This window comes from Oncorhynchus clarkii, chromosome 19 (assembly GCF_045791955.1).
Source record: "Oncorhynchus clarkii lewisi isolate Uvic-CL-2024 chromosome 19, UVic_Ocla_1.0, whole genome shotgun sequence".
NCBI lineage: Eukaryota > Metazoa > Chordata > Actinopteri > Salmoniformes > Salmonidae > Oncorhynchus > Oncorhynchus clarkii.
Genome location: NC_092165.1, coordinates 15,071,706 through 15,093,883, shown reverse-complemented (window position 1 = coordinate 15,093,883; position 22,178 = coordinate 15,071,706). Strand labels below are relative to the sequence as shown.

General features: G+C 43.5%; 1 protein-coding gene across 1 annotated transcript; it reads right to left on the bottom strand.

Moving 5' to 3' along the window:
• Window positions 1-1,258: 1,258 nt before the first annotated feature.
• Window positions 1,259-20,854, bottom strand: LOC139374787 (uncharacterized). Its single transcript, XM_071115926.1, has 6 exons — window positions 20,351-20,854; window positions 18,148-18,278; window positions 17,800-17,964; window positions 7,409-7,520; window positions 6,021-6,118; window positions 1,259-5,357 (listed from the first exon to the last, which is right to left on the bottom strand). The coding sequence occupies exons 1-6, from the start codon at window positions 20,637-20,639 to the stop codon at window positions 4,419-4,421; spliced, it is 1,734 nt and encodes a 577-aa protein (XP_070972027.1). The 5' UTR covers window positions 20,640-20,854; the 3' UTR covers window positions 1,259-4,418.
• Window positions 20,855-22,178: the final 1,324 nt, after the last annotated feature.

The following is a 22,178-nucleotide window of genomic DNA, read 5'->3' as shown; positions in this document are numbered from 1 at the left end:
TTGGCTGAAAGAAATTGAAAATAATACTGTGAAAAAGATTGTGGGAGCTTTTTTGTTAGAATTCAGTGCAGCTTTGGACTTTATCGATCATAGTGTGCTGGTGAAAAAATGTGTTATGGCTTTACATCCTATGCGATATCGTTGACTGAGAGTTACCTATCTAACAGAACACAGACAATGGAAGCCTCTCTAAACTTAAACCAGGTAGAGCTTGGCATACCTCAAGGTAGCCGTCTTGCCCCATACTTTTTTCTATTTTTACAAATTATCTACCACTAGCATTGAGTAAAGCCTGTGTCTATCTATGCTGATGATTCAACATTAGTATACCTATTAGTATACCTATTCAACATTAGTCACCTACCACAGCAAGTGAAATCCATACTACACTTAACAAAGATCTGCAGTCAGTTTTAGAATGGATGGCAAGCAATAAGCTAGTACTAAATACACTAAGTGGCCAGTTTATTTGGTACAATACTCCGTACGCAAGAATGGTTTGCTTCTACAGACAGTGAGTCACGTGGCCATGGCTTGCTATATAAAGCAGGCAGACAGGCATTGAGGTATTCAGTTACTATTCAATTGAACGTTAGTATGGGCAAAATTAGTGACCTAAGCGACTTTGAGCGTGGTATGATCGTTGGTGCCAGGCGTGCCGCTTCCAGTATCTCAGAAACGGCCGGCCTCTTGGGCTTACAATGCATGACAGTGTCTATGGTTTACCGAGAATAGTGCGACAAACAAAAAAAAATCCAGTCAGCGGCAGTCCTGTGGCCGCAAATAGCTTGTTGATGAGAGAGGTCGAAGGAGAATGGCAAGAATTGTGCAAGCTAACAGGTGGGCCACAAACAGGAAAATACCGGCGCAGAACGGCATCTCGGAACGCACAACTATTTGGTCCTTGTCACGGATGGGCCATTGCAGCAGAATCCCGGTTCTTGTTGCGTCATGCTGATGGCAGATTCAGGATTTGGCGTAAGCAGCATGGGTCCATGGCCCCATCCTGCCCGGTGTCAACAGTACAGACTGGTGTTATGGTGTGGGGAATGTTTTCCTGGTACACGTTAGGTCCCTTGATATGAATTGAGCAATGCATCACCTTGTAGAATTCATGCCAGAAGGGCAGTAAAATCTGATTTAAAAAAAGACGACAAAACACCTCCCGGAAACACGAAGAGACACGCTCATACATACACACTGTAATGTTGTGGCATTGTGGATTTTATATTGTACATTTTTCCATAATGTAATAATGTTTTGTATGATGTATTGTTTTATTTATGATGTAGGCTGTTGTTGTGTTTTGATGTACTGTAACTGTTTTAACTCTGTTTGGACCCCAGGTAGAGTCATGAGGATCCTAATAAATACCCCCAAAACATGGTATCTTCTCAACATTACCAATAACAGGGGAGGTTAGCATTTTTGGGGGGGGTGGAGGTATGATATTTATGCCTCTGTAACTTTCTCACTCATCATTAATCACAACTCATTCATGACTATCCATAATCATGGTATTACCAACATTGATTCCAAAGATATTAATGTCACCCACAAACATTGATTCCAAAGATATTAATGTCACCCACAATATTCAGAATGGGTCGATTCGTCCCCCTCAATAATTTATTGATAAACAATCAGCATTCGGACGCACTGTGCCCCTTCCACACTAATTTCCCTGTGCTGCTCAGCAGCCCCAGCCAGCACTTGCCTCGCAGTCAGGTCGGCCTCATTCCATTTCAGGATCACATGTACACTACATGACAAAAAGTATATGGACACCTGCTCGTCAAACATCTCATTCCAAAATCATGGGCATTAATATGGAGTTGGTCCCCCCTTTGCTGCCATAACAGCATCAACTCTTCTGGGAAGGCTTTCCACTAGATGTTGGAACATTGCTGCAAGAACATTTGCTTCCATTGAGCCACAAGAGCATTAGTGAGGTAGGGCACTGATGTTGGGAGATTAGGCCTGGCTCGCAGTCAGCGTTCCAATTCATCCCAAAGGTGTACGATGGGGTTGAGGTCAGGGCTCTGTGCAGGCCAGTCAAGTTCTTCCACACCGATCTTGACAAACCATTTCTGTATGGACCTCGCTTTGTGCACGGTGGCATTGTCATGATGAAACAGGAAAGGGCCTTCACCAAACTGTTGCCACAAAGTTGGAAGCATAGAATCTTCTAGAATGGGCTCCTGAGTGGCGCAGTGGTGTAAGGCACTGCATCTCAGTGCAAGAGGTGTCACTATAGTTCCTAGTTCGAGTCCAGGCTGTGTCACATCTGGCCGTGATTGGGAGTCCTATAGGGCGGCGCACAATTGGCCCGGCATCGTCCGGGTTTGGCCCGGGGTAGGCCGTCATTGTAAATAAGAATTTGTTATAAACTGACTTGCCTAGTTAAATAAAGGTGAAATAAAAATACAATTTGAATATCATTGTTTGCTGGGCCTAGCCAGAACCATGAAAAACAGCCCCAGACCATTATTCCTCCTCCACCAAACTTTACATTTGGAACTATGTATTCGGGCAGGCAACATTCTCCTGGAATCCGCCAAAACACATTTCATGAAGCTCCCGAAGAACAGTTCTTGTGCTGACGTTGATTCCAGAGGCAGGTTGGAACTCGGTAGCAAGAGTTACAACCAAGGACAGACGATTTTTACTCACTTCAGCACTCAGCCGTCCTGTTCTGTGAGCCTGTGTGGCCTACCAATTCGCATCTGAGTCGTTCTTTCTCCTAGAGGTTTCCACTTCACAATAACAACACTTACAGTTGACCGGGGCAGCTCTAGCAGGGCAGAAATGTGATAAAAGGTGGCATCCTATGACGGTGCCACGTTGAAAGTTATTGAGCTCTTCAGTAAGGTCATCCTACTGCCAATGTTTGTCTATAGAGATTGCATGGCTGTGTGCTTGATTTTATACACCTGTCCGCAACGGGTGTGGCTGAAATACTGAATTGTCCGTAGAGCTCCTAGACAGGATTGTGTCGAGGCACAGATCTGGGAAAGGTACCATAACATTTCTGCAGCATTGAAGGTCCCCAAGAACACAGTGGTTTCCATCATTCTTAAATGGAAGAAGTATGGATCACCAAGACTCTCCCTAGAACTGGCTGTCTCGGCCAAACTGAGCAATCGGGGGAGAAGGGCCTTGGTAAGGGAGGTGACAAAGAACCCGATGGTTTCTCTGATAGAACTCCAGCGTTCCTCTGTGGAGATGGGAGAACCTTCCAGAAGGAAAACCATCTCTGCAGCACTCCACCAATCAGGCCTTTTTGGTAGAGTGACCAGACGGAAGCGACTCCTCAGTAAAACACACATGACAGCCCGCTTGGAGTTTGCCAACAGGCACCTAAAGGACTCTGACCATTTCATCCTTGATGAAAACCTGTTCCAGAGCGCTCAGGACCTCAGACTGGGGCCAAGGTTCACCTTCCAACCATACAAGGACCCAAGCACACAGCCAAGACAACGCAGGAGTGGCTTCGGGACAAGTCACTGAATGTGCTTGAGTGGACCAGCCAGAGCCCGGACATGAACCCGATCAAACAGAGAAAAATGGGAGAAACTCCCCAAATACAGGTGTGCCAAGCTTGTAGCGTCATCCCCAAGAAGACTTGAGGTTGTAAATGAGCAAACATGTCTAAAAACCTTTTTTTGGTTTTGTCATTATGGGGTATTGTGTTTTGGCAAAGGGTAAAGTCTGCCAAACTTAGTCCACTCTGTTTCTAACAGATTATAGTTTTGAAAGCAGAAAACTGTATTGAGATCAAATGTTTAATTGATGAGAAAATTAACAGAATGTCGGCCAAAATCAATCTCGCTCCATTTTCTCTCACTGCCGACCACTGGGCTTCCTCTCATCACCATATTTGGTCGTGAGTGGCAACACCAAATGGATGCTTCACATTTATACATCCAGTGAAATATCTGCCTCATTGTTGTGACAATATGTTTCGAAGGACAATATGTGACAATATGTTTGAAGGAAGCCAAGGAATTCAAGGAAACAAAGTCAAATTTTGAAGCAAATAAAAAGATAACATAATTTCTCATTAACCGATTTGATCATCTATTTTTAGATGCCTCCTGATTATGCCAAATAATTTTTGGGGGTAGGGGTGTGTTATAAAGGTGTTATATAAAAGAGGGACATTATTTTTGTTATGAATAGTACACAGGCAAAACCAAATTGAAAGGGTGAATATAGACTTAAATGACAGTGTTATAGCTATGCCAGCACATCAAACAAGAAGTCTGTATCCTGTGAGAAAGACAGCATGCCCAAATACTGAGGGACTTAGTAATCCAAAAAACTATCTTACCCCAAGACACTTCACATGATAACAATAATATTTAAGCTAAAGAATAGTTCCCAGATATCCCCTGCGTAAAACTCAAGCCACACTGCTACGATTTCTCCCCATTGTGGACACTCTTGTGTCTGATAAGGATACTCAGGAAGGAGAAGCTCTTGTAACATAGTTTGCACTTGAAGGGCCTCTCATTGGTGTGAATGGTCTGGTGCTGCTTCACATATTTTGCCTTAGCAAAATTTTTCCCACATGTGGGGCAGGCGTATGGCTTGTCTGCATCCGTCCTAATGCTCGGCCTCCCATGTTGTGACCCAATGACACCAGAGGAGGTAGAAGCAGGTAGAACCACCCTCAGATTGTTAGTCTTTGAGCTCCCTCCCTGACCTCTAGCCATTGTTTGGGTGTTGTTGGGATTATGTGATGTGTTATAGGCTAGGTACCTCTCGTGTTGTACACCCATCCTGACCCTGTCTGTATTGGTGGGGTAACCAGGAAGAAACTGAGGAAGGTTAGACCCAGGCCCAGGCTTTCCATGAACCCAGTCACCAGGCATTAGATGAGAACCTGAAGGAGAAGAGAGACTTGCTGAAAAACTACCACCAGGGGGGTCTCCCACCACTCTCTGTGAAGGCTGAAGCCCAGGTTGACCTGCTCTGTTCATCATGGATACTGTGGTGTTTGTATCATAGGAACAGGAGGGTCTATCTTTATCAGCTCCAGGCCCTGCTTCATCCCTGCACTGAGACTGTGAAGAGAAGGGTCTGGGCTGCAGACTGGATCCCTGACTGGAGCCTCTGTCTCTCTGATGACCACCAGGACTGAGGTTGTTCCGTCCACCTGTCCACTGGTTGTGTTCTGTGTGGTGGAGTCTCTGTACTTCGCGATTGTGTCCTGGTTCCGACTCGGGAATGAAGAGCGAAGGCTCCTGATCCAGGGTCCTGATACGGGTCCAGGGTTTATGGCCAGCCACCTCAGAGGTCCACTCTCTCCCACCAGTAACATTGGATATCAGCAGGTCTTCATGGGCTGCAGACTGAAAACAAATATTGTACCGAAAAGCATAAAGGTTTATATAAGACATGGAGCCACTGGATTTTTTAAATTTTAATTTTAATGTCCATGTGTTGAAACTCAGTCCCTGCAATGATACAAAAATAACCAAGTCGGTCAGCACTGTATTTAATTTCAACAAAATGGTCATACACTACTTTTATTGCACAAATTGATACACCTGAAAAGTAGAATATTTTTTCTAACTATGGTAACACTTTCCCTTTTCTGTACATCTGCTACCCTCGCTTTGATTAAATACATTTTTGGAATACTTTACTACTTCATATCAAGTAATTAGGGCACTATTTCCTCATTATAAGACACCAGTATCCTATAGATGGCAGGCTGAAGGCGGCACCTGTTAGAGGGTTAACCTGAGATGCCATCAGTCTCTCTGAATCACAACAATAGGAGCAGGCCGGAACATCACTAGCCAAGGCTGTGTCTGTTCTCTCCCGCCGCATATGGACACCTCCCCGTCCCCGCCCTGCACACCAAATCCACTCCTCGCCCTGGTCTCAGCCAGTCTGTTGTCATGGAGACTAAGTGTGGATGTTGTTTTTTGTTCGCCTGTCTGTTTCTGGTTGTGGTTAACAGTGTTGTTCCCCAGCCCAGAGTTGAGGATGCTGTCCCATCCACTGACCTCCACTATATCACCTCTGGTCCTGCCCTGATCAATGATGTTGTCCCCTGGGCTCTTGGCTGCACTGGTCTGGGTATCCAAGATGGCCACCCAGTCTCCTGCAGGAAGAGGTTAGAGAATAGAAACTCTACATATGGTGGGTTTTTTGTCAATTACCTGGTCAAGTTCATACATTATAATGTGTTTTTGTAGGTGAACATAAGTTGCATTGATTTAATTCTATGAATGAAGAAAAAAAAGAATAGCCAGGTGCATCACTATTCCCATTGAAGATCTATTACTGTATGTAGGCTATATGTACACTCCTGTTCAAAAGTTGGGGGTCACTTAGAAATGTCCTTGTTTTTGAAAGAAAAACACATTTTCTTGTCCATTTAAAATAACATCAAATTGATCAGATATACAGTGTAGACATTGGTAATGTTGTAAATGACTATTGTAGTTGGAAACTTCAGATTTTTTTTATTTGTAATATCTACATAGGCGTGCAGTGGCCCATTATCAGCAACCATCACTCCTGTGTTCCAATGGCACGTTGTGTTAGAGTTCCTCTGTCCAGTGTCTGCGTTCTTTTGCCCATCTTAATATTTTATTTTTATTGGCTAGTCTGAGATATGGCTTTCTCTTTGCAACTCTGCCTAGAAGGCCAGCATCACGGAGTCGCCTCTTCACTGTTGACGTTGAGATCGGTGTTTTGTGGGTACTATTTAATGAAGCTGCCAGTTGAGGACTTGCGAGGCGTCTGTTTCTCAAACTAGACACTCTGTATTTGTCCCCTTGCTCAGTTGTGCACTGGGGCCTCCCACTCCTCTTTATATTCTGGTTAGAGCCCATTTGCACTGTTCTGTGAAGGGAGTAGTACACAGCGTTGTAGGAGATCTTCAGTTTCTTGGCAATTCTCAGAACAAGAATAGACTGACGGGTTTCAGGAGAAAGTTCTTTGTTTCTAGCCATTTTGAGCCTGTAATCGAACCCACAAATGCTGATGCTCCAGATACTCAACTAGTCTAAAGAAGGCCAGTTTTATTGCTTTTTTAATCAGGACAACTATTTTCAGCTGTGCTAACATAATTGCAAAAGGGTTTTCTAATGATCAATTAGCCTTTTAAAATGATCAACTTGGATTAGCTAACACAATGTGCCATTGGAACACAGGAGTGATGGTTGCTGACAATGGGCCTCTGTTCGCTTATGTAGATATTTCATAAAAAATCTGCCGTTTCCAGCTACAATAGTCATTTACAACATTAACAATGTCTGCACTGTATTTCTGATCAATTGTATGTTATTTTAATGGAGAAGAAAAAAAGTACTTTTCTTTCAAAAAACAAGAAAAAACATTTCTAAGTGACCCCAAACTTTTGAACGGTAATGTATTTCTCCCATACCTTGCTCCCCCATCTTTAGTCCACTCAGCAGATCAATGCTCTCTGGTTCGTCTTCTATTGTCTCCTCTTTGACCAGCAGCAGATCAGGCTTCCCATCCTCCATGTCTACTGACTAAGAGATACAGAGTGAGAGGATGTTGGATCAAGAAATCTGATATAAGCGACCGATATCTTCTGATTGGGCAATGGGGGATTTCTATGCATACTGTGCAAACATGTCAATTTATTTTATACTATGCAAACATGTTAGTTGATTTGACTACTTGACACTCTTTAATGGTTTGATCATTTAAAAGCCATGGTCCCACAAAATTAATCAAGACCTCGGCCCTTATCTACAAAGAGAATCAGAGTAGGAGTGCTGATCTAGGATCTTTCTGTATAATCCTATTTCTTATGATCTACAAGGAAACACTGATCCTAGATCAGCACTCCTACTCAGAGGCTTTGTGGATACGGGCCCTGACCTAATACCATTTAGACTGTAGTTCATAGTGTGCTGACCTCAGTAAGCCCAGTCTCATATTTTTGCATATATGACAAAATCCGACGTTTTTGTTTGCCTGTTTCACACACATCCATGTGCTTTTATGAAAAAAATAAAAATGAGGTCCTTAGTTTACATGTTAGAACTCACAAACTCTTGGTACAAGGTAATTGCCACGCATGCGCGTACCGATAGAATGCATGGGGTGTGTCGCAACGTTTGCTGTCATTAAATGTGAAGACTGTTATATTATCAAATCAATTATCTGTGTAATTATTGCCCCGATTCGTTTAATCACGGAATAGTAACTAACTAAGAATTTGGGGCACCACAGGAAAATTTTGTTTATAGAGTTGCAATTTCCCAAATATAACTCTTCAGATATTTTATTATCTTATTGATTACCGACTTATATTAATGTATTATTACCTCATCAATCTTATTCCTGAATGTCGCAAACCCTTGGATATCTGCACGAACCCTATCATCATAAATCATGAATAGTGATATACAAATTGGCTTATTTATTTACTAACTAACTAACTAATCAATCACAGAATTACATAAACACACACACAGTAGATAATACATTGGTTCCTAACATGACACAAAGAAAAGTCCCTAGTGGGCTAAGCCAATATGATGGCTTGGTAGACAAAGGAAAGGGGTGGGCAAAGCTTAAGAGCGGGAAAATTCAGAGTTGATAACTACACTCATGGAAATGCTAATACTTTGAACATTAACAACCGCTCATTCGAAAATAAATGGCAATTTACATATTTACAAGTGTATGCCTTTGTTGTCCCTCTCTGCGATCGCCAGTCCGTCTGCTGGATAGATTGTCGACACAAAGTCTCTAGTTTGTCCACCAGAGATCAAAGTCTCTGGTTGTAGCTTGTTATAATGGATACGTCAGAGTACCATTCGGTCATTCAACCGGTTGCATTTACCAGACTAAAGTACTTAAACAGCTGCAGCCTGAATAATTGTTCTTTAGTGTGTAGATTTCTTAGCCATTTCAACGTGGGAATGATCTCCATGTTCTCTGGTCTTGTCCTTTGGTAGAGTTGCCAACCATTTCAACATATAGCGACAGCTTCCATGTTTTCTGGTCTAATGTACATTTTGTCACAGGTGGTTTTATACAGGAGCAGAAAAGGGGGCGTTCCATGACACCGTGTAGTGTCTGTGCTCATGGGGGCGTGGCCACTGACTGATCATAAGTTACTATGAAAAACAATTCTAATTTAGAAGACTAAGATCACATTGTTATCTTTCCAAAATTATTCTTATGCTTAATCATTAATTTAATACAACATTCAGATGCAAACCCCATAATTGAGAAGTGTATGCAAACAAAGAAACAGTAATGTGTGTCTCCTGTCCTTCATGAGGTCACCAAATGAAACAAACTCGACATGACTGTTCCTTAAGTGTCCACGGACCACTCCAACTGCTTGGAATACCGAAATACTGTTAAATTATTCAAACTTTTGATGTCCAAGTGTCTCTGTGTTCCATAGTCACATTCCAATCTCGATACTACAGAGTCCAGTAGCAGAGTATTTTACGACCGCCATAAAGCGTCCTCCTCCACCTCTGCGGGAGAGAGAGGGCGCAGTAGAGCGGACCCACTGTACCCTGATCCTTCAGCCCTTCACAGGAGAGTTATGACAGGTGTGACTAGTTCCGTCTTGTACTGACAAAACTGTGGTTATATGTAGAAGGCAAACAATAGTTTAAAGTTTAAATTAAGTCTCTAAAATCAAATAGATCAATATATCCCCAAGCGACTGGGAAAGCGTGAGCGGTCAGTTATATACAAACGCAAGCCAATCACTTGGTAAAGCGGCGCGGCGACACAAATCTAACAAGGCATTACTTCCCCCAGAGCAAAAGACAAGGAGCAATTATGAGATGCAAACGAGAGTAATGAACAGCTAAAGAATATCAAGCAATGCTAAAATGCTCTCAAAGCACACCAAAACAAACTGCTACAATCTGTTGTTAAAAAAGTAGATTCGCTCGAAAAGAAAGTAGCCTATCGTGTCAGACATGCACATGAAAGAACAACACACAAAAAATGAACTTGCTGGAAACAAAGTTGCAAACTTTAGAAGATTAATTGGACCAGCAAGAAAACAGAATGAGACGAAACATGAGAATACTGTCTGTACCAGAAGACGAGGAAAAAGGACACCTTTCCAGCTACGTGGTCAAACTGATAGCAGAGGAACTTGCCGTGGATATAGCACCAGAGGATCTGGAACAATGCCAAAAGGATTGGGCGTGAAACAGAAGAACGCTAAATATCCCTGCATGGTAATCTTCAAACTGCGGAACTATCAGACCAAAGTCAACATTCTGAAAGCACAGGGGGGAAAGGAGATCAAAATCCACAGCCAGTCCATTCGATTCGTCTCGGACCTGTCTGCTAGGCTGAGGAGAAAACGCAAGGAATACATTCAGATCAGACAGTCAGAATCAAATCTCAACTCAGCTTCACGGCAGTGCTGTGGGTATGGAAGGGAACGCAAAGGATGGGATTCACAAGCGCCGATGAAGCCCTAATCAAGCTACAAGAAACCTTTCCAATTGAAGAAGGAGAGCCCCCTGTTCTGAGAAGAGGACGAAGTAGGAAAAAACTATGAGCGCACTAGGCTACATACGGTGATGTCTATGATCAGCTTATGGTAAATTGAGATAATATTATTTCCCCCTCCCCCAATAAAATATATAATCTACTTTCCTCAAGTAACTATTCTTCTCTAGGAAGTAACAATAGAAGTAGCCGATGCCAATGGGCTACATGGACACTGAAAATATAATACAAAAGGGAAAATATAGCATGTAAATAACTATTTGGTCCCGCTTTTTTTTAAGTGCCCCCTATGATAGCTTCATAAAGCCTTCATATAGGCATCATAACACTACATATTTGTGAAGCATCTCATCTATAACCGTATATCATGCTCTATAAAGATTCATAATGTGGCATAACTGTTTGACATATTTATACATCTTTTATAGAGCATGAAATACGATTAAAGATGACGATTTTTGCCCATTTATACAGTGCTTATGAACCCTATATCAAGGCTTTATGAAGCCTTCAAATAAAGTGGAACCAACTGTTCTATGGATGTGTGTGTGTTTGGGCGTGAGTGTAGGTGTGTGTGGGTGTATGTTTGTGTGCCTGTTCATATGAATGGGAGTGTGAAGGAGGGTGAATTAATACGTGTGGGTGAATGGGTGTGTGGATGCATACCGTATGTGTGAATGAAGGAGAATGGATGAGTAAGTCGATGTATGTAAATGTATCTGAGAAGAAGGGGAAAAGGTTGGGACAGACTTGGCTTGGGTGGGTAAGGGTGTGCAAGGAAGGGAGGTTGAGACAAGCTTGGCAAGGATGGAAGGGTGTGACAAGCTTGGCCTGGGTGGGCAAGGATGGGAGGGTGTGACAAGCTTTGCCTGGGTGGGCAAGGATGGAAGGTTGTGACAAGCTTTGCCTGGGTGGGCAAGGATGGAAGGGTGTGACAAGCTTGGTCTGGGTGGGCAAGGATGGGAGGGTGTGACAAGTTTGGCTTGGGGGAGGGTGTGATGAGCTTGGCTTTGGTGAGGGGGGGGTAAAGGGAGGAGGAAAACTGGGAGGGGGAGGTTTTGAGGGACAAGTTTGGCTTGGAAAAGTGGGAAGAAAGGATTCATCTATACTACAATGTAATTGTATTTATTTTTGTGACTTGCAAACCTGCTGCAAAATGAATAAGAGTTCTGGACAAATTAGGAGGACAACTCATTATTATTTCTTGTTTGCCATTATAGGTCAATTCCTATGGTGTTTATTGGCGATAGTAAAGGGATAGCAACGGGGGAGCTGGGAGGGCATCAAACACTTCCCTGACATACAGTGAGCTCCAAACGTATTGGGACAATTTTTGTTGTTTTGGCTCTGTACTCCAGCACTTTGGATTTGAAATGATACAATAACTACACTGCTCAAAAAAATAAAGGGAACACTAAAGTAACACATCCTAAATCTGAATGAATGAAATATTCTTATTAAATACTTTTTTCTTTACATAGTTGAATGTGCTGCCAACAAAATCACACAAAACTTATCAATGGAAATCAAATTTGTCAACCCATGGAGGTCTGGATTTGGAGTCACACTCAAAATTAAAGTGGAAAACCACACTACAGGCGGATCCAACTTTGATGTAATTTCCTTAAAACAAGTCAAAATGAGGCTCAGTAGTGTGTGTGGCCTCCACGTGCCTGTATGCCCTCCCTACAACGCCTGGGCATGCTCCTGATGAGGTGGCGGATGGTCTCCTGAGGGATCTCCTCCCAGACCTGGACAAAAGCATCCGCCAACTCCTGGACAGTCTGTGGTGCAACGTGGCGTTGGTGGATGGAGCGAGACATGATGTCCCAGATGTGCTCAATTGGATTCAGGTCTGGGGAACGGGCGGGCCAGTCCATAGCATCAATGCCTTCCTCTTGCAGGAACTGCTGACACACTCCAGCCACATGAGGTCTAGCATTGTCTTGCATTAGGAGGAACCCAGGGCCAACCGCACCAGCATATGGTTTCACAAGGGGTCTGAGGATCTCATCTCGGTACCTAATGGCAGTCAGGCTACCTCTGGCGAGCACATGGAGGTTGCTGTGCGGCCCGTCAAAGAAATTCCACCCCACACCATGACTGACCCACCGCCAAACCTGGAGGATGTTGCAGGCAGCAGAACGTTCTCCACGGCGTCTCCAGACTCTGTCACGTCTGCCACATGTGCTCAGTGTGAACCTGCTTTCATCTGTGAAGAGCACAGGGCGTCAGTGGTGAATTTTCCAATCTTGGTGTTCTCTGGCAAATGCCAACGTCCTGCACGGCGTTGGGCTGTAAGCACAACCCCCACCTGTGGACGTCGGGCCCTCATACCACCCTCTTGGAGTCGGTTTCTGACCGTTTGAGCAGACACATGCACATTTGTGGCCTGCTGGAGGTCATTTTGCAGGGCTCTGGCAGTCCCCCTCCTGCTCCTCCTTGCACAAAGGCGGAGGTAGCGGTCCTGCTGCTGGGTTGTTGCCCTCCTACGGCCTCCTCCACGTCTCCTGATGTACTGGCCTGTCTCCTGGTAGCGCCTCCATGCTCTGGACACTACGCTGACAGACACAGCAAACCTTCTTGCCACAGTTCGCATTGATGTGCCATCCTGGATGAGCTGCACTACCTGAGCCACTTGTGTGGGTTGTAGACTCCGTCTCATGCTACCACTAGAGTGAAAGCACCGCCAGCGTTCAAAAGTGACCAAAACATCAGCCAGGAAGCATAGGAACTGAGAAGTGGTCTGTGGTCACCACCTGCAGAATCACTCCTTTATTGGGGGTGTCTAGACAATTGAGCAGCAGCTAATCTTCCTGGGGTTTATTATGGATCCCCATTAGTTCCTGCCAAGGCAGCAGCTAATCTTCCTGGGGTTTATTATGGATCCCCATTAGTTCCTGCCAAGGCAGCAGCTAATCTTCCTGGGGTTTATTATGGATCCCCATTAGTTCTTGCCAAGGCAGCAGCTAATCTTCCTGGGGTTTATTATGGATCCCCATTAGTTCTTGCCAAGGCAGCAGCTAATCTTCCTGGGGTTTATTATGGATCCCCATTAGTTCTTGCCAAGGCAGCAGCTAATCTTCCTGGGGTTTATTATGGATCCCCATTAGTTCTTGCCAAGGCAGCAGCTAATCTTCCTGGGGTTTATTATGGATCCCCATTAGTTCCTGCCGATGCAGCAGCTACTCTTCCTGGAGTCCAGCAACATTAAGGCAGTTATATACAATTGAAATATTACATGACATTACATTTCATAACACTTTATCCAATACATTTAGTGTGTTCCCTCAGGCCACTACTCCACAATCACATATTTACAATACAACATCCATGTATGTGTGTCTGTGTCTCTTCATAGTCCCGCTGTTCCATAAGGTGTATTTTTTATCGGTTTTCAAAATCGGATTCTACTGCTTGCATCAGTTACCTGATGTGGAATAGAGTTCCATGTAGACATGGCTATATGTAGTACTGTGCGCCTCCCATAGTCTGTTCTAGACTTGGGGATTGTGAAGAGACCTTTGGTGGCATGTCTTGTGGGGTATGCATGGGTCAACACTTCTTACAAAAACAAGTAGTGATGAAGTCAATCTCTCTTCCACTTTGAGCCCTGAGAGATTGGCATGCATATTATTAATGTTAGCTCTCCATGTACATTTAAGGGCCAGCCGTGCTGCCCTGTTCTGAGCCAATTGTAATTTTCCGAGGACTCCCTTTGTGGCACCTGACCACACGACTGAGGTTAAAGTGAAGACTGTTAGATTTTATTTACGGTTATTGTCATCCATATCGGGTGAACCGTTTAGAAATTAGAGCACCTTTTGTACATAGTCCCCTCACTTATGTGCATTAAAGTTTTCAACAGTTTAGTATTTGGTTCCATATTCCTAGCGCGCAATGATTACATCAAGCGTGTGACTCCACAAACTTGTTGGATGCATTGCTGTTAATTTTGGTTGCGTTTCAGAGAATTTTGTGCCCAATAGAAATTAATGTATTGTGTCATTTGAGTCACTTTTATTGTAAATAAGAATAGAATATGTTTCTAAACTCTTCTACATTAATGTGGATGCTACCATCATTAACGGATAATCCTGAATGAATCATGAATAATGATGAGTGAGAAAGTTACACTTACAAATATCATACACCTCCCCCGTTATTGTAATGGTGAGAGGTTAGCATGTCTTGGGGGTATGATATTTCTACATCTGTAACCTTCTTACTCATCATTATTCACAATTCATTCATAAATTCACTCTGGCTATCTACTCTGATTTCAGAGCACTCTCCTCTGAGTGTGCAAAAGCGCAGAATAACTGACGCTCAACACCCCTTGAATATGGCCGGTGTCAGTAAACCTCAGCGAAAAAGCGTAATTAAATTGTTGCCAGGAGCACAGTTTAGACACCAATGCTCTGGGTAAAAGGAAAACAGCCTAACCAGCTCTGCTATGGAGAGTAAAATGGACAGAGTGAGGTGTTCTCTCACTTTAGGGCTCCCAAGTGACGCAACGGCCTAAGGCACTGCATCTCAGTGCTAGAGGAATCACTACAGACCCTGGTTTGATCCCGGGCTGTATCACAACCGGCCGTGATTGGGAGTCCCATAGGGCAGGACACAATTGGCCCAGCGTCGTCTGGGTTAGGGGAAGGTTTGGCCGGGGTAGGCCGTCATTGTAAAATAAGAATTTGTTCTCAACTGACTTGCCTAGTTAAATGAAGGTTAGCTTGGGTGCTTGCCTGCCGTTGTGAGGTCAGAAACCTGGATCAACCCTACTCCTCTGCCAGAGCGTCCAGTATGCGCTCTGAACGCTCCGCGAGCACAACGCTCTTGAATTTCCAACAAACGAACAATCCGACAATTTACAAATGCCCAGAGGGCACTCTGGCACTCCAGATTGGATTTACAAACACACCGTAGGAAAGTTAGATGCACAAATAGCTGTGTGTTTGTGTGCAACTCTTAAGAGGCAGCTCTGCATTTTCAAGCTGTTGGCTACGTCCCTTTTCAACACACTAACACAATACACATAAATCTACATTTAAAAAGGGGGGGGGGGACTCATTTGAGATTCAAAGCCTTGTCACAATCTGCGTCAATTACGCAGACTAGGCAATTTACACAGAGAGCAATTTGATCAGTCAGTCAAATACACGTGATAGTTGCTTTGATGATCAGAACGTGTGGTTGGACTGCGGTATGTTAAGGACACTTCCATGAACAAGTGTTGGAACATATCTCATATGTATATACTGTACTCGATACCATCTACTGTATCTTGCCTATGCTGCTCTGTACCATCACTCATTCATATATCCTTATGTACATATTCTTTATCCCCTTACACTGTGTACAAGACAGTAGTTTTGGAATTGTTAGTTAGATTACTTGTTGGTTATTACTGCATTGTCGGAACTAGAAGCACAAGCATTTCGCTACACTCGCATTAACATCTGCTAACCATGTGTATATGACAAATAAAATTTGATTTGATTTGACACGTCCAACTACGTCGACCATTTTAATTGGCTGATGCAGAACTTGTTCCAGGATATAATCTGATGAGACCAGCTACAATTTAGTGTTTTGTCAACTGCAAGTAAATCAAACATTTTCACTGGCTGATACTCATTTTGAGCCGCAGAAAATATTTACATTGAAATTGTTACTTATGTTTCCCACTATGTCAGAGTTCTATACTGTAGTTACAGAATGACTTCATTTAAAAATTAAAAAAACATAATGGGGCATAAATATTACGTGGTTAAAAATAAGTCAGCTATGATAAGTTAAAAGTCATCAGACAAACCTGACTAAACTATGTTGACGTGTACAGTAGGTGTTTGGGTATATTTAGTAAGTGTATATTGGTTATAATATCATGTGTATGCAGAATAGGGTGAGATCAGATGTGATGTAAACTAAGAGTCTAAATGAAAGGCTTAGAATGAAAAGTTCCATTTTGTGTTTATTGAACATAAACCAGATTTAAATACACATGAAAACCACACATGCACATCTCAACTAATAATCTGAATGAATTTGATAAATTGTATTAATTTTCTCATGAAAAGTGTCTTGGGAAAAAAAAATAAGTAGTTGAATGAAAGTAATTAAATAGGCATTTGTGAACATCATATAGCCCACACAGTACAACCACAACATGTATCAGACTTTGTTGGTGTAACGGATGTGAAACTGCTAGCTAATGCAGAGTTTGATCTAAACATCAGAAGCTATTGAGTAAAATAGTTACTTTCTATGTTATAGAGTGAAATGTTTTTTTTGCTGGTGTATCCTGAGGTAGCTCCTCTCTGAGAACCTCTTCCCGCAGTGCGTACAGGCAAACGGCCTCTCTCCTGTGTGGACCTTCAGGTGCATCTTCACATGGTCCTGGCGGGAGAACCTCTTCTCACACTGGGGGCAGCTGTAGGGTTTCTCACCTGTGTGGACCCTCTGGTGCCTCTTCAGGTCACGAGCCTGGGCGAAACGCATTTGACACTGGGCACAGCTGAAGGGTTTCACCCCTGTGTGGACCCTCTGGTGGATCTCCACCTTCTGGGGGCTTCTGAAGCCTTTGTTACAGAACATGCAGATGAACCGTTTCTCTTTAACATTGCCTGATGTGGTTCCCCCTCCCTGAGCCTGGGCTATAGTCCTTTCGTTTGAGTTCAATACCTGATCGAAAAGGACATGGATGGGTGAATCGGAAGGCCCCATCGACGTGGACACTGGGTCGCGATCCCTGAACTCGTGTATAGGTGAGTGGGTCACAACGGTTGGATTTGTCTCTAAGCTTTCCCTATAATCTAAGAAATCTCTGCCCTGTGAGTGTCCATCTCCAAGGTGACTTTCTGCATTCCGTGTGGGAGAAGCGTCACCCTCCACTTTCACAGTCACCTCATCTATGATTATAACCTCCCTTTTCTTATCTAGGTACCCTTCAGAGTATACACTACTACTGTACTGGTTCCAGTCCCCTCTAGACAGATCAGTCTGTGTCTCTAAACCCAAAGATATGTTGCCAGGGTCCATTTCTGTAGAGTAAGAACAAGACGGATCATCACCACTAGTGTCTAACGCATCACCATCTCCACGGGAATTAACCGTTCTTTGGCTCTGGTGAAATACGGGTAAGTACTCTGAACCGGGAGCAGGAGGACAGCCCAGTGTCCCCAACCCCAGTCTCTCTGGGTCTGATCTGTGGTCAGATCCTGTGTGTAAGAGCATTTTTGTTACAGTTAAAGTATTGGAGTCTGTCTCTGACTTGAGGACGGCGTTCGGCGTTCCACTGACCTCAGTGATGCTGCTTCGGGTCCCGGGCTGCGCTGGGGCGGTGGTGGGGTCCTCCATGGCTACAGAGGGCGTTCCAGTCTGGATGTCTCTGCTGTGCCGTGGGTCTTCCTGTCCTTCAGACCTCTCCATCTTGACCCCAGGACCTGCAGCCTCTGCATCTGCAGACTGACACAAAAAGAGGAGGTTATTACCGGTAAATTTGTAGAATTGGATAACAATGTCGTTGCGAAGTATCAAAAGCTCCCCACATGTAAGCAAGTGAATAGCTGAGGTGAGCCTTTCTGAAATAAACGGGCCACATTAGATTACAAAGTAACTGTAATTTTTATGCAACACTATTACACTAACCTCTATCATGATAACATGCTGGGTTGAGGTTCCACTCCCCTCATCAACAGTAATTGGTTGGTCATCTCTCCATGAATTGTGCTTCATTGGCTTCACAAAGCTCCTGTGGCCTCCAGTGAGACTTTCTTCACCTGAGAAAGTGATTGGGATAAAAAAAAGGAGGTTGTGTTGGCTACTGTCTGCTCAACGGTATAGAGCCTTTTCTGTGTTTGCAAATACTTCTGCAAGAGGGCGAAGAGTGCAATTTGGTTGCAGAACACGGGGGAGTTCTCATTTTAAGGCTTGTATGAAAGTCCTACTTAATATAACAGTGTAAGCATATGACAACCCAAAAATCAATGGCTCTGGTTATAATAGCCTCTTTCAGAATCTGAGGGTGAAATACTTCCACACTCGTCTCTAACATGTAGGCTCAGCATTCCTGACCAGTCTCGTTACAAGTCAGAATGTTGAACAAACTTCATTTCAACTTACTTTACTTGTTGTCTGCTGATTTTGTCCCTATGTCGGTGGTAACCTGTTACAAAATATCCACAGGGAAGTGTTATCAAACCCCGGCCTACAGATGCAATTCGCACTTGACCAATACTTGCACAATATGGCCGAGCATAACCGAACGGCAAACACTTCCAGCTGATTCCGAGGAAATGTGCTTCGGTCAACGTACGTGTCAAGAGAATGAAAATACAAGTGACAGAACCTACTGGCGCCACAAAAAGTAGGGTAAACAACCCTTTCCTGTGGATACCTTATCTCCTACTGCCAAAAGGACCAACAGCATGAACAACCGGTAAAGTGTAAATATAATTTTAATAAACATTCTGGCTTGTAGAGACTACTGCATCTTTTCATGGTGACATTAAGACACCATGGAGCCGGCACGAGATATGGGTCCGTACAACAGTGCAGTACTCGAGATCTGACCTTTATCCACACTGCTTCATCGAGAAGATTGAAATAGTGTTCATTTTCCCAGAAAACTGCCATTTTCGTTCTCATGCTAGCTAGCATTAGCCATAATGGAATTGCACGTCACGTTGGCTGTGATACACTACATAGCCAAAACTGCTCGTCGAACATCTCATTCCAAAATCATTGCCATTAATATGGAGTTGGTCCCCCCTCTGCTCCTCCACTCTTCTGGGAAGGCTTTCCACTAGATGTTCGAACATTGCTGCAGGGACTTTCTTCCATTCAATTTCAGCCACAAGAGCATTAGTGAGGTCGGGCACTGATGTTGGGTGATTAGGCCTGGCTCACAGTCGGTGTTCCAATTCATCCCAAAGGTGTTCGATGGGGTTGAGGTCAGGGCTCTGTGCAGGTTAGTCAAGTTATTCCATACTGATCTTGACAAACCATTCCTGTTGAAACAGGAAAGGGCCTTCCCCAAACTGTTGCTACGAAGTCAGAAGAACAGAATAGTCTAAAATGTCATTGTATGCTGTAGCATTAAGATTTCCCTTCACTGGAACTAAGGGGCCTAGCCCAAACCATGAAAAACAGTCACATTATTCCTCATCCACCAAACTTTATAGTTGGCACCCTGCACTCGGGCAGGTAACATTCTCCTGGCATCCGCTAAACCCAGATTTGTCCGTCTGACTGCCAGATGGTGAGACTTGATTTATCACTCCAGAGAACGTGCTTCCACTGCTCCAGAGTTCAATGTCGGTGAGCTTTACACCACACCAGCCGACGCATGGCATTGCGCATGGTGATCTTAGGCTTGTATGCGGCTGGAAACCCATTTAAGGTCAAATTTGGAGTACAGTGGCATATCCTATCCCTACATTGAGGTACGTTTTCCGACCATATCTCGTGCTGGTGTCTTAATGTAAACATGATTGGAGCCCCCCAAAAAAGACACAATAGTCTCTACATACCAGCATGTTGAATAAAATGTTATTTACACTTACTAACCATGACTGGAGCCCCAGTGCAGCTCATTGTAAACAACAGTAATAGTAGGGTCGGTATCGTCTGGCAAGATGACCTGCTTTTATTCTGCATCCAAGTCGTGTGCATTTGTTTAGAATATGATATTGAATCTTTGCGCTAGATGGCTCGTAATCAGGGAATTTGAAATATTGCATACCATCTAAAAACTGACCAAGACCCAATTATGTGTAACATCTGAACACGTGTGCAGGGAGGAAAGGGGCAATTAACTTTATGAACGGCGACAGCCTTCTGCAAAATATACCTCTTGCCATTCCTCTGTGTCGGTCGAGGATCTTGACACTACTGGGACGACTTGCGAGGGCGCGCTCTCGCATTGTCCCCTCTGCGCGCTCCCGTGCCATCTTCAGTTCCAGTAGCTGTAGTTTCCTCCGCAATGTCCTGTTATCTTTCTGGCTTTGAGTTATTTCCAAACGAAACACTGCATAGTCGTCGTCTACGAGTTTACAGATCTCTGCCACGGCTGCATTCGCTAGCACCTCCATGATGGAGGCTATTTGAGTGTGAAAAACCATATCGTTACAGTTATCCATTGTTAGCTAACGTGATCAGCTACTATACCTATTTAGCGTTACCTAAATAATATCTATTAACCAAGTCCTGGCATCAACACGACTGATATTCAGTTCCATGGGGATAATAAACGTCCAAATAACAATGCTAACGTGGAAATAGTTTTTGATCACTTCCGTTTACACTAATAGAAAGGATCTTATTGGTAGGCGTCAGAGCTCAAATGGGTGTGGTTAAATTAAAAAGGTATGCGCGCTGTTCTTTGAAATACGGTACTGTTTATAGAGTGTGATTGCGATCTGTGGACTTGCTGTTTTCACGTGTCCATTAACTCGTGACATTCCTGGATTACTCATTATATGAATACAGTCGGATTAAATCAACAAATACAAGAGTCTGTTGAAAAAACGTTAAAGTTACATGTATTGGTGTTGTGCAATTGTTTTTAGATGAGGGAGCGCCCCCCCCAAAAAAAAAATATTCCAATGACGTAATAATTTCCTCAATCAACATTTGTTCGCAAAGTGTATAGAATATGCATATAATACATCCTCCAATTGGAACGTCTGCCCATGCCCACACTATGGGTGCGTTTGTAAATTCACTCTGGCTATCTACTCCGATTTTAGAGCACTCTCGTCTAAGTGTGCCAGAGCGCTGGCACTGGATAAAAGGAAAATAGCATAACCATCTCTGCTAGGGCGAGTAAAATGGTCAGAGTGAGGTGTTCTCTCATTTGTGTCTGGAAGTAGCTAGCAAGGTAGCCAACGTTAGCCGGTTAGCTTGGGTGCATGACTGCCGTTGTGAGGTCAGAACGCTCGGATCAACTGTACTCCTCGGCAAGAGCATCCAGTGTGAACGCTCCAGAGCGAAACCCTCTGAATTTATGAACGCCCAGATCACACTTTGGCATTCCAGATTTCATTTACGACCAAACCCTATTGTCTCAAAAGTTAATATTTTTTACATCCCCTTAAACACCAAGTTAGGAATAGGCTACCTCATTTCAAAATAGACCATCGCTGTCAATCATGTATGATAATTTGTCACCTTATACTGGTGAAATTTTCAAACTGCATCTCCATGACAACCATTTAATTGATCTCAATCAGTTTCATGGGAATATGCATTTATACTGAACAAAAATATAAACGCAACATGTAACGTGTTGGTCCCATTTTTCATGGGCTGAAATTAAAAATCCCAGAAATGTTCCATAAGCACAAAAAGCATTTTTCTCTCAAATGTTGTTCACAAATGTGTTTACATCCCTGTCAGTGAGCGTTTCTCCTTTCCCAAGATAATTCCTCCATCTGAGAGGTGTGGCATATCAAGAAGCTGATTAAACAGCATGATCACTACACAGGTGCACCTTGTGCTGGGGACAATAAAAGGCCATAATAAAATGTGCAGTTTTGTCACACAACACAATGCCACAGATGTCTCAAGTTTTGACGGACCGTGCAATTGGCATGCTGACTGCAGGAATGTCCACCAGAGTTGTTGCCAGAGAATTTAATGTTAATGTATCTACCATAAGCCGCCTCCAACGTCGTTTT